Genomic DNA, 15,942 nt, shown 5'->3' with positions numbered 1-15,942 from the left:
GGGTGTTCCTTCCATCCGTCCTTCCCTCGCGCGCATGCCGCCGCTGTTCCTGCTCTTTGGGCCGCCGCCGCCGCTCCTGCCGCCTCTCTTCGGGCCGCCGCCGCCGCTCCTGCTGCTCCGGGTCTTCGGGCCGGTGCCGCCGCCGTTCCGGGTCTTTGGGCCGGTGTCGCCGCCGCTCCTGCTCTTCGGGCCACCGCCGCCGCTCCCGCCGCTCCGGGTCTTCGGGCCGCCGCCGCCGCCGCCGCTCCGGGTCTTCGGGCCGCCGCTCTGGGTCTTCGGGCCGCCGCTCCTGCCGCTCCGGGTCTTCGGGCCGCCGCTCCTGGTCTGCCGCCGCTCCAGCTCTTCGGGCCGGTGCCACCGCCGCTCCTACAGCGCCATTTTTATTTTTAAGAGGCACACTGTGACCGACGTGCTCGCATGCGCGGTAGAGCTGCTCTCTACTGCGCATTTGCGGCACGTCGGTCAACCTTCATTTATTAGGTTGATGTTCTTATGTTTTCCATGGACTGAGAAGAGGCATTGTGAGGGGATGGAGTTAGCACATGCTTGTACACTTTTCAATTTTAAAAAGCCTGCACTTAAGTTTACCAGCATAAGTTCACCATCCAAAGGGTGAATGTGTGCGCATACCACTGCCTATCACAAATCCTTAGTGGGTAACAGTACATACATAAAATTAAATTAAATACAACATAAAAACAACCAAAACCAAACAAATGACATATACCATAAAATAAGATATCATAAAATAAACAATATAAAACAGACAGTAGTACAAATTGTTGCAGCCAGTCCTTATAGTCAGTGGGTACCCTACATAAATCTTACCCAGTCTTTGAACTAGAACCAAAATCACAGGTTTCACCAAATATTATAGAAAATATCCATACTGCTGGAGCTTTCCAATTATCCGAGTATTTGCAAAGCAAATATTTTTTTATTACTTGTATTTATACCCTGCCATTTTGAATGCAAGATTCACTGGAAACAGGTTATAGCATAATAGAAATTTAGCTTGCAAACAGATCGTTTGTAGCTTTATAATACAAAGGTGTAAACACTTGTGAGTAATGGTAATATCACAATATAATTTGACAGTCTTAAGGTGTGCTTCACGGCCTAACTAAATAGATTAATAATCCTAAAATCTAACAGCTTTAATTCTAAGAATACATAGTACCATAGCAAAACCCTCGATTGAAGCAGCATGTTTAAAGCAGTATGAGGTGAAGTGCCATACAGTTTCCCCATAGTCAATATAGCAGTTTTAGGCTCCCCGTTTTGCATTAAAGGCTTGATAGAAAAACCAGGCTTTTATTTGCTTCCTGAAATAAGATTAGTCACGGTATTTGTCTGAGTTCTTCTGGGAGGGAGTTTCAAAGGGCAGGTGCTAATCCTGTTCTGGGATAGGCAGACATCCGAGTCTGCCATCCAGGCATCTAAACTTTCTTTCCAATCAGTCCTCAAGACAAAGATTCTTTAAGTTTGAAATTATTTATTGTACAGGTAAATTCTACTTACAATTGTTGTATCTCAAATGTAAGCCCCAAGGCAAAGATCTTTGGTAACTGGCGACAGGGTAGCAGGAGGGAGAAGAAGGTCTCTTATGTTGCAGGAGTTGGTTTATGGTAGAGGTAGGAAGCTTGAGGGATATGAGGCTGATTTAGTCTTCAGAAGAAGGCAGTAAGAAAGAAGGTAAAAAACCTGATCGTTTCAGGGAGTTTTACAGAGCGCTGCTGGCTCAGAAGCAAGGATGGGCAAGACTGAGCTCTCGTCGAGAGCTGCTAAAGGAAATGCCTCCACAAGCTGGGTGGGGGAGGGCAAGGTCCAATGGCAGCGAGCCTAAGAACCATGTAACACAGGGGGAGCATGAAGGGCAGTTCCTTGAGCCTATAAGGCACCTAGGAAGACTCAAGTTAGATTGAGGGGCATTCAAGCTCTTCCGATAGTGAGAGAAGGTGGAGGGGAGAGGGAGCTTCTCTTAAGGGCAAAGGCTCCTCTTAAAGGCAAAGGCTCACAGATTTTTATCATGGGTTACAAAAAGTGTTTCAGTATCAAGAATCCTCAGAAGGGAGGACTGCATTAAACACAGTTAAACTACAATATGTACAGAGCAAACATGTACCCACTGCTGGGGACAGAACACTCCCCATCTGGTATTGCAAGATACCACTATATCAGTTCTTATATCATTATGCAACAGTGCAAAGTTCATTATAACTGGATCTTTCGACGTTCAGGGAGGTTCACGATCATCTCGGTCTCTCAGTGCAGGCGATGTCTTCTTCAGAGGGTTTCACCAAGCTGAAACAAGAGACAGACAACACAAAGAGAGAAAAGAGTCTCTGGGGTGGACAACGGTCCACGGAGTTCAAGTCTCTTCATGTGGCATGAGGAGCACCACCTTACTGATGGGCCTGTAGAAGATCTTGGCTGTCCCTTGGTTCACAGTCTTTACTTCAGTCTTGTGAACACGTCTGTCGTTTCCAGGATAAGTCTTGACGACGAGTCCCAGAGGCCAGCTGTTGCGTTGGGCTTGGCTGTTTCTGAGAAGGATGAGGTCACCTTCTCGGATGTTGGGCTTGTTGGATTGCCACTTGCTTCGATACTGGAGAGTCTGCAAGTACTCTTTCTTCCAATGACTCCAAAAGGAGTTGGCAAGCTGTTGGACTTGTTTCCATTGACGCTTGTAGAGCTCTTTGCCATCAGGCACAGGAATGTTAATAGTCTTTTGTGTTAAAAGCATGGCTGGAGTTAGGATCAGTGGCGACTCAGGGTCAGATGACACTGGAACTAGTGGTCTTGCGTTTATGATGGCTACCACTTCTGCCAGAAAGGTGGTTAAGACTTCATGGGTGAGTCAAGTTGGTTTGGTTTCTGTTAGCATGGCGTCAAGAATTCGGCATGCCATGCCGATCATGCTCTCCCATGATCCTCCCATGTGTGAAGAATGGGGTGGATTGAATATCCACATGCATTTCTAATCATGAAGGTACCTTTTAACAGTAAGATAGTCAATCTTGACAGATGCAATGTTCAACTCTTTGCAGGTTCCTACGAAGTTGCTTCCACAGTCGGAGCGGGTCTGAGTGACTGAACCCCAGAGTTGAGCATATACATGGAACCTTCTTGTCTGGTTGTAGATGTAGCCCAGTACTACTTTGCTGTCCATGTAAAGATGGATAGCATCAATTTGCATGTCCATTTCGGCTGTTATTGACTCCACTATTTCTACTGCTAGCACCGCTCCACATAATTCTATGTGGTATGGTGTGGTTAGGACGTGGTGCTAACTTGGCTTCGCCGAAGATGAAACCCACATGCACTATTCCTTCTGCGTCTGTCAGTCTCAAAAGGGCTATCGCAGCTGTGGCCTTCACAGATGCGTCAGAGAAAATGCAGATCTCTTTGCGGCTCGCTGTATTAAGTGGTATTGGCACATAAGTGCGTGGTATGTGGAACTGTTCAAGCACTTTTAGGGAGCTCTTCCATTTTTCCCATTCTGGCTTCATTGCTTGAGGTAGTGGGGTGTCCCACTTGGTAGTACTTGATGAGAGTTATACAATTAGAAACCTCTTATGGTCAATCTATCTAATCCACTACCCCTATTTGAGGCCACTTTCCCCCCACCCCCCACCCCTTGCACCAAAGGGAAATCTTGCAGTCCATTAGTTCATCAAAATATATGTTTATATAAAAACACCATGAAATCGAAATATCAAACATCAATTCGATTAAGAAAAAGACTTTGCGAGTCATGTGGCAAAGTTTGTATGAATGGAAGCCAGATTGCATTTATAGCTCTCCTGGTTCGGATTGGCAGATGATTACTGGCTAATGTTTCCAAAGTAAGTAGATCAATAATAGACGAAAGCCAGTATTCAAGGGAAGGACTTTCTGATTTCCTCCAGGCAACCAGTATAGCCTTATAAGCTAGCAAGTAAACTTTAGTAATCCAGAGTGCTTGACTTTTTTTCCCCTTGAAGGTCCTTGGGAAAATACCAAAAAGAGCCACCAGTGGTGAAAATGGGATTTTAAAGCCCACAACATCACTAGTAGATCGGAAATTTTTTTTCCAGAAAACGTGAATTACAGGACAGCATCAGAGGGCATGACCTAAATGCGCCTCAACCTTATTGCATTTAACACACAGATCGGACACAGAAAACCCAGCTCTGAACGCTTGATGTTGAGAAATGTACATTCTGTAGATGATTTTGTATCTGGTTTCCCGAAGTATTGAGTTGCTTGTAATTTTCTTTGTCATAATGAAGGCAGTCTTTAACGATGTAACCGGAATTGGATATCTAAGTTCTCTCTGCCATGTGATCTGAACCTCTTCTAAAGACCATTTGTTATATATATCTTCTAACTGTTTATATAAATAAGAAATAGATCTTTTCTGTGGGTTGTCCAAGTCAAACCATGTTTTTAGTAATTGCCATTTAGCATCCAAAATGGTGGGAGAGCCCAGAGAATGCAAATAATGTCTGGCTTGGAGATGTTGGAAATAGTCTGTAGCTGCAAGGCCGTAAGAAGACTGTATTTCCGAGAAGGTAAGTAATGTCCCATCCAAATGGATCAATTGCCCAATACAATATAGTCGAGATCTATCCCAGAGGTGGAATCGTGAAGAGTCTGATCCCGCAGGAAATGTTGGATTACCGCAGAATGGAAGGAATGGCGATATCTTGTCTGGTAGGGAGAGCTTTTGTAATAGCCACCTCCAGGTCCATCGTAATGGTCTTAAAAGCAAATCCGAGTATATTATATTAGAAATAGAAGCATGAGGGACATGCAAAGCATAGCGTGGCGATATGGGAGCAAGTAGTTGCGCTTCAAATGAAGTATCAGAAAAAAATTGCGTGCCTAGTAACCAATCACCAATATGTCTCAGATTTATTGCATGGTTATAAAGTTTTAAATCTGGAAGACCCAATCCCCCCATAGAGAATGGCTTCATCAATACAGATAATTTAATCCTCGGCCTTTTACCTCCCCATATGAATTTTGTTACTACTCTCTGATATCTAGCTACAGTAGCTTGTGTAAGAAGGAGAGGGAGAACACCAAGCACGTATAGCCAACGTGGTAGAATTGTCATTTTGAGTAAATGAATACGTCCAATGAGAGAAAGTGGGAGTGAAAGCCATGCATGTAGAGAGAGTTCTGTTTTTTGTTGCAAAGTGGATACATTCATTTCATACAAGTGAGCAAGTGATTTAGGGTCCCAAATCCCCAAATATTTAATGCGATCACCTGCCCATTTCAAAGGAAATTCCACATTCCATGAAATAGAGTTTGCCAACCCTATCACCATAGCCTCTGACTTATCTAGGTTCAGGCGTAATCCAGCATAAAGCCCATATTCTGCTATTAACTCAAGAGCAACCGGAAGTCTTGCCAAGTCATGTTCATGCCTGATGTCCCCGTCCAAGTGTCCTGGTGTCTCGTCTTGGTCTTCTGCTTCCAGATGTCCCAGGTTCCTTGATGTTCTGCCCTTTGCTGTTTTGTCAACGCTCCTGAGCCTTTTGGACCTGTAGGCTGGTAGTCCCTCGGATGTCATCTTTCCCGAGTGGGGACTAGCCTGCAGGTGGACTGGTGTCCTGTGCTCCTGAGCCGTCATGTCTTGCCAGCCGTTGGTGGAGCTTCGGACGACATCGGCTCCGTCGTTGGAGTTCTGCTTCGACTGGATCCTTCCCTGCAATTGTCCCGCTCCCAGCGTGGTCCGTGACCTGCCTTCTCGGGCTGTGTAGGGTGCACAGTAGGACAGGGTGGTCCGCGACTCAGTCCTGCGCGTGGGCTGAGTAGGGTGCCCTGAGAGACAGTGCCAATGTCCTTCTGCCCAGCTTCTCGTCAGTTCCTCGGCTCGTCCTGGATGCCGTTGCATCACTCTTGGTATCATGTCTTGTTCCTGATGTCGTTGCATCGACCCTGGTCTGGGATGCCATCGCATTGACCATTGGTCCGTGATTGTCTTCGCATCAGCGTTGGTGTCAAGTCTTCGTCCGCGATACCGTTGCATCTATCCTGGTGTCATGTCTTCGTCCGTAATGCCGTTGCATCGCTCCTGCTGTCATGTCTTCGTGTCAAGGCCCGTCTGCCCTCAACCTCAGGCCAGGCCTGCTGCTCCATGCTGTTCCATGCAGCAGGTCCGAAAGAGCTTGGAATGGTCGGAGGACCATTCACATTCCAACATCATCATGATGTTGGCCATGGGAGCTTGCCGGCCTGGCAGAGGGTAAGACCGTCAGCCATGGTGGAACACGCCGTCAACCCTCGGTCCGGTCCTGGATCCGCCTGGGGTCGGGTTGAGGCCCATGGGCACACTAAACACCCCGTGTAAGAATGACTCCTAATACAGAACCCAGCATCATGAACTGATAGTTGGGATTATTTTTTTCCCTACATGCATTACTTTGCATTTGCCCACATTAAACTGCATCTGCCTTATGAACATAAGAACATTTAAAATCCCTGTCTCCTAGTCTCACAATGACATTCTGCAGTTCTTCACAATCAGCTGCTGTTTTAACGACTCAAAACAAGTTTGTGACATCTGCAAATTTGGACATCTCATTTGCTGTTCATTTCTCCAGATCATTTATGAATATGCTAAATAGCATTGGTTCCAATACAGACTCCTGAAGCACTCCATTAACTATCTTTCTCCATTTGGAAAACTGACCATTTAGTCTTACTCATCTTTTATCCAGTAACCAATTTACAATAAGACACTGCCACCGATCCCATGAGCTCTCTATTTCCCGAGGAGTCTGTCATGAAGAACTTTGTTAAATGCCTTCTGAAAATCCAAATATACTATATCAACTGACTCACCATTATCCAAATGTTTATTTACACTTTCAGAATAATCTAGTAAAAACCATAATGACTGTTCCTCAGTAAACCATGTCTATTTATGTAGTCATTAGTTTTGTTTTTAAAAATAGCTTCAACCATTTTGACTGGCACAGATGTCAGGTTCACCAGTCAATAGTTTTCTGGATCATCCCTGGAGCCTCTTTCTAAAAATTGGTATCACGTTAGCCACCTGGTATCATGGCTATTTTAAATGATAGGTTGCAAATCACCAGAAACAGGTTTTCGATTTCATTTTTTAGTTCCCCCAGAAGTCTGGGGTGAATACCCATCTGGTCCTGTTGATTTTTTTATTCTTTAGTCTGTCAAAATTATCAAACTTTAAGTTATTCCTTTAGTTACTAGAGATTTGCATAGCCAAAAATTTCATTTCGTTTTACTTTTTTTAAAGCTTTTTTCATTTTAGTTTCATTGTACATCATTTTTCATTTTTAAAAATGTAGGTATCATTTTAATGCACACCAGTTCAAATTAGTACACACTAACGCAAATAGTGCACACTATTTGAGATAGTATGCACTAATTTGAATTTGTGCACACTAATTTGATTTAATGTGCACTATTTCAAGTTAGTGTATACTAATTTAATTTAGTTTGCACTAAAAAATACACAAAATGTTTTTTTTTTATTGTTTCATTTAAAAAATCAAAGAAACAAATAGGCTCTAACCCCTTTTCCTCAATTTGTTTAAAAAATAACATGAAACCATGAACAAAAGCACAAAAGCAAAACTCTACAATCTCTTATATAACATTCTAAGTTTTTTCTTTTTCTTTTCTATGCTTAGTGTGAATGTAAATGACAATGTATAGTAATTCTGCTATAAATTGGATTGCAATCTGCCTTGATACCAGCTTGGTAGACTATCAAATGTGCATGAATAAATAAATATATAAATAAATATTCACCTGCATTTAGGATGCTGTCCACAGAAATATGGTATGATGTAAAATAACCTGGGATTGGAACATTCTGGGTAGTTTTCAAGAATGCACTCACTAATATCCTACAAAAAAACAAATACAAGACCATCCTGGTTAGAAATGTCTCAGAATTTCTTCAGTACATATTTCATTTTCTCTTCTGTAGGGCTTTGAAGGTCTTTGCTAGAACACTCAAGCCTGTTTGTATTCCAAAAAGATTTTTAAAAACATTTTTTGGCCTCTTATAAAGTCAAGCATGGGTTGAATAGAAGGCCTAGATTCATCAAAATGCTATAAATTTTGCCCGTGATAAGGAAAAGGAGCATGGCTATGATAATTTTAGAGTTACCACACTGTGTGCTATTTTTGTGCTTCACTTAGGTATTTTATTTCAATGAATGTTAAATTTATCATGCCCCACAATATTTTTATTTTGCGGTGAAGTGCCCAGATAGGCATTTTGAGAGAGAGAGAAAGAGAGAGAGAGAGAGATACTTTTTATAAGGTTCTTGTATTAGTCAACTATTTATACCACTGCAGGAGAGTCATCTAGTAACTCGAGGTACTCTTGACCTAACTTGATAGCATCTAGGTAGAGAGTGCATCAAACCTGGTTGACAGTACAATGTACAAATCTCATCTTTGTGTACCTATCATCACTCCAAATCACATCAAATCTGCACTGATGTGTACCCTGCTGTTCGTAACTCTGACTGCATATATAAAACTGCCCCCGAAACCCTAGACCACCACCAAAACCTCACCTCAAGTTACTAGTTGACCCTCTTACTGTACATGTAGTGAAACCACTTAAAAAGCAACTCACTATAAAGAATTATTAATTTATTTTTCTGTTTCATTTAAGTTTCTTTCAAAAGCAAACAAGGCTTCAAGCTCCAAAAATGATTTTCAAGAGAATACATTTGCTTGAAAGCTATCCCTTCCATTATTCCTAAAGTGTTCCAGGAGGCTTCTGCAAAATTAGCTCTGTGTGTGCTATTGATAGTATTAACTTATAAAAATAAGTGGGGGACAATCAAAAATAAAAAAAATATTTTTTATTAATATAAAAGAAAGCCAACCTAAACTTATTTTTTAAAAATGTGTTTAGAAAAATTTGTTGGCATTGTACGTGGATATTGGGCAGACATTGCTGACTTTGCATCAATATAATCACAAATTTCAATCAATTGCTAGACACAACTTTTTTCTACATTAAACAAGTTTTTCTTGATCAACCACTAGGGGTTAGGTGGTCAACATTGGTTTATGAACTCATTCACAGCATTCTACAGCTCTGCCTGGTTATTGTTTAAAACAATTATGGAGTTAATAATGTATAATCCTCATAAAAATATAAAGCAATAATAAAATCCACTAAATCCACTGTAGCTAAAATATCTTTCGTTACACTTTTTCTATTCTTTTCTATTACATACCCTGACTCTGAGGTCATTAAGGGAATGATCTTGTTTTGAGAAGTGCTCATCTACTGAGCTGCATTAAATTAGTCTAATAAGAGGTATTGCCTACAACTTGTCTGTTGACCCGTATTGCCACATTTTTAAAGGAACAAATTTTAGAATACAATCACTTTTGACCTCTTATTTTCGGCAGTTCTGAAGAAGTAAAGAATAATTCAGAACTGAGGTTGGCTCTCTGCTCCCTACCATCTCAAACCGCAGTCACAGTGATAGGGAGGGGGTGTGAGACAATATACTGCAAACCATTCTTTGAACCCAAACCACAGGCTTCAATCAAATGCTGCTGGTTTCCCCTTCCTTCAGTGTCCTAGTCCTGCCCTGTGCTATAAAATAAAAGGGTTGCTGCTTACTAACAATGTGGTCAGACTAACAAGTTGAAAAATACAAGACTGGCATTATAACTAAATCATGTAATGATGGGTTCCATATGCTAAGGGTAGGAAGAGGTTCTGAATCAGAAGCCTAAATACACAGTGCATTTCCAGTATACAGTGTGTTTTGTAGATGGATGGCCTATATATACAAACAATATCTGTTGATGAATTTGCTATTTTAGCTTTTTCATTGTTTGTATGGGATTTTGGTTTTTATTTCACATTTTTTTTTACTGTTATATATTTTATTGTTGTCGATGCCTCTATCTCTATTTTATTGTATTATTTTATTGCTTGTAACGTCATTTTCTCTTCTATCTACTATATCCGGCATGATGGGGTTCCTAATCTCGAATGCCGGTATAGAAAAATCTATAAATAAATAAATAAATAATAAATCCCGCTTTGAGCGCTTGAAAAGGCAGATTATAAATTTTCTTACATAAAATGTTACGAATACTTTTGCTTTGCAGCGTTATTCAGTTACCCATTCCTAGACTATTAGTTTTTTCTCAGTCAAGGCCTCCCTCTTAACTTAAAGCCTTTTATTTGTTTTTTTAATGTATGTTTTGTTGGTTTTGACTAGATTACAAGCTCCATGGAGCAGGGACTGTCCCCTATGTGTCTTTGTACAGTGCTGTGTATACCTGGTAGTGCTATACAAATGAATGCTATTATTTTTCCTATTTTAATTTTTATTAACCAGTATTACAATAAAAATAATCTTTAGAAGTACACCAAAATATAAATGGAAATAGTAATACATTTCCACCCATCTCCCACAATCCCCCAGCATTTTTTCTGTTTTTAATGTAGTACTGAAATATTAGAAATTTGGGTTTTATATTTACGGTAAATCTTTTTTTTTTATTACATTTTTAAATTCAACACAGATAATAGAATAAGAGTGGGTACATTGAAGTACATTACCCATACCCGTATTTGTGACAAAAAAAACAGCAATGTCCTCCCTGTTATAAACCCTCCCCCTCCCCTCACACTCCTGCTGAAACAAAGTTCTCACAGTTTAATAAGGTCCACTGTCCTGATCAAGCTCTAACACAAGCAAACCAATCCTTTTAACAGTCATTGAGCACTTGACTTATAGTACATAAGAACATAAGAAATTGCCATGCTGGATCAGACCAAGGGTCCATCAAGCCCAGCATCCTGTTTCTAACAGAGGCCAAACCAGGCCACAAGAACCTGGCAATTACCCAAACACTAAGAAGATCCCATGCTACTGATGCAATTAATAACAGTGGCTATTCCTTAAGTAAACTTGATCAATAGTAGTTAATAGACTTCTCCTCCAAGTACATATCCAAACCTTTTTTGAACCCAGCTACATTAACTGCACTAACCACATCCTCTGGCAACAAATTCCAGAGCTTTATTGTGCGTTGAGTGAAAAAGAATTTTCTCCGATTAGTCTTAAATGTACTACTTGCTAACTTCATGGAATGCCCCCTAGTCCTTCTATTATTTGATAGTGTAAATAACCGATTCACATCTACTCGTTCAAGACCTCTCATGATCTTAAAGACCTCTATCATATCTCCTCTCAGCCGTCTCTTCTCCAAGCTGAACAGTCCTAACCTCTTCAGTCTTCACTCATACGGGAGCTGTTCCATCCACTTTATCATTTTGGTTGCCTATCTCTGTACCTTCTCCATTGCAACTATATCTTTTTTGAGATGAGGCAACCAGAATTTTACAGAGTATTCAAGATGCGGTCTCACCATGGAGCGATATAGAGACATTATGACATTTTCCGTTTTATTCACCATTCCCTTTCTAATAATTCCCATCATTCTGTTTGTATTTTTGACTGCCGCAGGATACTGATCCGATGATTTCAATGTGTTATCCACTATGTCGCCTAGATCTCTTTCTTGGGTGGTAGCTCCTAATATGGAACCTAACATTGTGTAACTATAGCAAGGGTTATTTTTCCCTACATGCATCACCTTGCACTTGTCCACATTAAATTTCATCTGCCATTTGGATACCCAATCTTCCAGTCTTGCAAGGTCCTCCTGTAATGTATCACAATCCGCTTGTGATTTAACTACTCTGAATAATTTTGTATCATCCGCAAATTTGATAACTTCACTCGTCATATTCCTTTCCAGATCATTTTTATATATATATATTGAAAAGCACCGGTCCAAGTACAGATCCCACAGATTCCACTGAGAAAATTGTCCATTTCATCTTACTCTCTGTTTCCTGTCTTTTAACCAGTTTGTAATCCAAGAAAGGACATCACCTCCCATCCCATGTCTCTTTAGTTTTCTTAGAAGCCTCTCATGAGGGACTTTGTCAAACGCTTTCTGAAAATCCAAATACACTACATCTACCGGTTCACCTTTATCCACATGTTTATTAACCCCTTCAAAAAAATGAAGCAAATTTGTTAGGCAAAACTTCCCTTGGGTAAATCCATGTTGATTGTGTTCCATTAAACCATGTCTTTCTTTATGCTCTACGATTTTGATCTTGAGAATAGTTTCCACTATTTTTCCCGGCACTGAAGTCAGGCTCACTGGTCTATAGTTTCCCGGATCGCCCCTGGAGCCCTTTTTTTTTTTAGTTGTCTCTTTATTAGAGTTTTTAATATAATGCACAGCAAACAGTAGAAAACAAAGCACAGTGGCATATTACAACATCGCTACTGATCCTGTGCACCCCCCCAGAACCCCGCAGGTAAAGCCCCCCCTCCCTACCGGAAGATGTCTCTTTGAGTGCAGTCTTAAGCCGTCATTCGAGACGAGGGTTGGTACTCCGTCTGGGTAATTTGTTTGATAGAGTCTCTCGTGGAACTCGGGAGTTGCTACCAATATCCCTTCCAAATGGCCTCACAGGGTTGAAGGCCTTCCGTGACTTGGCTACTGCAGTCATATATTCAAATTGCATAGACATGGTCAAGCGATTTCTCCAATGCAATAGCTGCGGACTGTCCTTAGAAATCCAATTAGACATATTGGTTTGTATTCCAGTTAATAACGCTTTACCTAGAAACAGTTCCTGCGGTTCCGAAAGGGAGATCACGAGACTGCTGAAAAGGCGGAATAAGCATATTTTGGGATCTCGAGGTATGTGACTCTCCAGTATCTTATCCACCTTCCGCAATATGGCTGTCCAAAAACCAGCAATCACAGCACATTCCCATATACAGTGGAAAATGGTTCCCTTCTCCTGATCACATTTCAAACATAAATCAGAATCACAAAGTTTTGCAGCAAACATCCTGGTACACGACATATACATGCATTGTAGTACCTTATACCCCACTTCCCGCTGGCCTGTATTTTCTGAAAATACATCACATCCCTTTATGATCCGACCAATGTCTTCTATAGATAGAACAAGATTAGCCTGACGCTAGTACGGTAATGTGAGCTTTTGTAACCCCTACTGGGAATTGACGCTGCTGTTGAGCGTCCTGAACAAAGTTTAACAAGGTCCCTGACGCCTGATGTAATAATATTTTGTAATATTCTGCACTCATCCCATCAGGGCCGGGAGCCTTATTTCTCTTACTCCCCTTTATGGTTCCAATTATCTCTTCTAATGTGATAGGTGCATTCAACCGCTCCAACTGTTCAGGTGTAACTTGGGGGAGTTGGAGGTCCTGATAGAACTCATTTTCCTCTCTGCTTCCACCTACTCTATCTTCCCTGTACAGAGCCTCATAGAAGGTCCTAAATTTCTCACATACCTCAGAGCTGGAGGTGATGGGGTTACCCTTTTCATCTTTAAGTTTATCAATGTATGTTTTTCCCCCTTTGCATACACAATAAATTTGCCAATAACCCCCCTGTTTTATTTCCAAACCGAAAACATTTATGGGAGCCTTTATTGAGCAATTTTTGCGCTCGTGTGCAATAACGTATTTAAGGTACTCAAAAGAGCATTATACTCCTTCTGAGTCTCACTATCCTTATGTTGTGCCAGTTTTTGTTTTGCCATGCCTATTCGTTGTTCAAGGAGAAGAATATTTTTTAGGCAGGGCCTTGGACTTTGCTATTAGGTAAGACGTAATTTCCCCCCTCAGAACCGCCTTACTGGCTTCCCAAAATAAACTTGGCTCTCCTGAGTGCCCCTGATTATTGGTTGCATATTCGTGCCATTTTCTCCGTAGATACTCCTGAAAGTTCCTATCTTACGCTAACTGTGATGGAAACCGCCACATGCTAGTTGTCTCAGTCCTGCCCTCCGATAGGTCTAGCATGATCGGATATCGCTATGTTACCAATTTGCGCTTGTTGAGCCTTAGGGAAAAGGGTATCTGAGATTAGAATGTAATCTATACGAGACATACTGACGTGTGCCCTTGATACATGTGTATAATCACGTTCTGTGGGGTGTAAAGTGCGCCATGTTTATTTATTTATTTATTTAAAATCTTTTCTATACTGTCGTTTAGTAGAATACCATCACAACGGTTTACATATAGGCACATATACTAAATTGTACATGCAAACTGTTCCAATTATTAGTAATGGAGGTGCCTGATGATCTCGGTAACATTGTTTCATAGTAATGGCTAAGAGTTTAGTGATGATTAATCTGACCTGTGACTTAAGATAAAGACTGTTAAATTATACATTTAATTTAAAAGTTGCAATAGACAAAACCATGACATACATACATAAAGTGTGCTAGTGCTGTATGAAGATTGTATGTGTACAGCTATCAGTGTTTTTTTCTCTCTCTCGCTCTCTTTGTGGAAAGGCTTCTCTAAAGAGCCATGTCTTTAAGCTCTTTTGAAAGTCTTGAAATCTCTCTGTAGTCTTATCTCTATGGGCATGGTGTTCCATAGTAACGGTCCGGCCAATGATAGTGCTCTTTCTCTGACTTGAGTTAGTTTTGCAGTTTTTACTGAGGGGATGGTTAGGAGGGCTTTGTTGGCGGATCTCAGGTTTCTGTTAGGGACGTGGACGCGGAGTGCTGTGTTTAGCCATTCAGCTTTTTCGTCATGGATTAGTTTATGTATAGTGCAAAGGGTTTTATATTTTACCCTGTATTCAATTGGCAGCCAGTGTAGTTCAGCTAGTGTTTCAGTTATATGATCTCTTTTCCTTTTTCCTGTCAAAACTCTTGCGGCTGAGTTTTGGAGTATTTGGAGTGGCCTTAATGTCGTGTACGGTAATCCTAATAGTAAGGCATTAAGTAATCAGTGCTGGCAAATATTAAAGCTTGTAGGACAGTTCAGAAGTTAGTTTGATTTAGTAACGGTTTAAGTTTCCTGAGGACCATTAATTTGGCATATCCTTCTTTGACTTTTAATGATATGTGTTGTTTAAGGCTAAGTTCTGTGTCTATTATTACACCGAGGTTCCGTACTTTCTCGGCTAAGAGGTGCAGCTCTGTACACAAATACACTATCCCCTTGTCCAGGAAGGCCCTACTATTAGGTCGTGCTTGAGATCTGTCTAGGCTCTGCTCATGTACACAATTAAAATCTCTCATAAGTATAAGCGGGCCTTTTTGAATGGGAAGCAATTTACCAACCAGACTTTGGAAAAACTGATGTGAATACGCATTTGGTGCGTATGTAGAGCATATGGTCACCTCACTACCTTGCAGCTTTCCTGTTATTATAAGGATACGGCCTGTGTCATCAGTAACTTGCTGTGAGAGCTCAAAGCGAACATTTTTGTGAATCAATATAGCTATACCGGCTTTACGGCCCATTGTGGGTACATAAAAACAACACCTTACCCATCCACGTTTTAGTTTTTTACCTTCATGTTCAGAGAGATGTGTTTCCTGTAACGCTACAATATCTGCCTTTTGTCGATTAAGTGCACTAAGCACCTTCTGCCTTTTTATAGGCGTGTTTAGCCCCCTCACATTCCACGTACAATATCGCAGCTTACCCATCCCCTGATGGTCAATTAGCTTCTCCTCTAAGAGTTTATGCAATAGCGGGGCTGGAGGCCTCCCAGCCATGACCCCCAGCTTTCCCACGTCTCGAACCTTACTTCTACACAGAGGAATCTTCCGTGGCTCTGTAGCTCCATTTTCTACGTATCTAATATGTCCCCCACCAGAATATCCTGGCCCTACCATCTCCTCCACTTCATCTCCCCCCGTCCCCATATCCTCTTTTCCCCAGCACCCCATTAATCCACATTAACAGGTATAGAAAAACGGCCCCTCTTAGTCGGGGCATCAGGTCCGTGTCTATGCAATCGGGTGTTGCCCCCCAAAGCCCTTTCAGCTTACAAAAATGCCCCGCAAACCAAACCACTAATCTCTTAGCTCTT

At 41.3% G+C, this 15,942-nt stretch overlaps 1 protein-coding gene across 1 annotated transcript in view; it reads right to left on the bottom strand.

Annotated features, from left to right (window-relative positions):
* Positions 1 to 15,942, bottom strand: part of UST (uronyl 2-sulfotransferase) — a 615,337-nt gene that overhangs the window by 51,260 nt on the left and 548,135 nt on the right. Inside the window, exon 6 of the mRNA XM_029594058.1 lies at positions 7,792 to 7,889. Coding sequence (XP_029449918.1) covers positions 7,792 to 7,889 — 98 coding nt within the window. The remainder of the gene's footprint in view (positions 1 to 7,791; positions 7,890 to 15,942) is intronic.

Source organism: Rhinatrema bivittatum, chromosome 3, assembly GCF_901001135.1.
Source record: "Rhinatrema bivittatum chromosome 3, aRhiBiv1.1, whole genome shotgun sequence".
NCBI classification, from domain to species: domain Eukaryota; kingdom Metazoa; phylum Chordata; class Amphibia; order Gymnophiona; family Rhinatrematidae; genus Rhinatrema; species Rhinatrema bivittatum.
The sequence above is the reverse complement of the archived record's forward strand: the minus strand, read 5'-3'. Positions and strand labels throughout refer to the sequence as shown.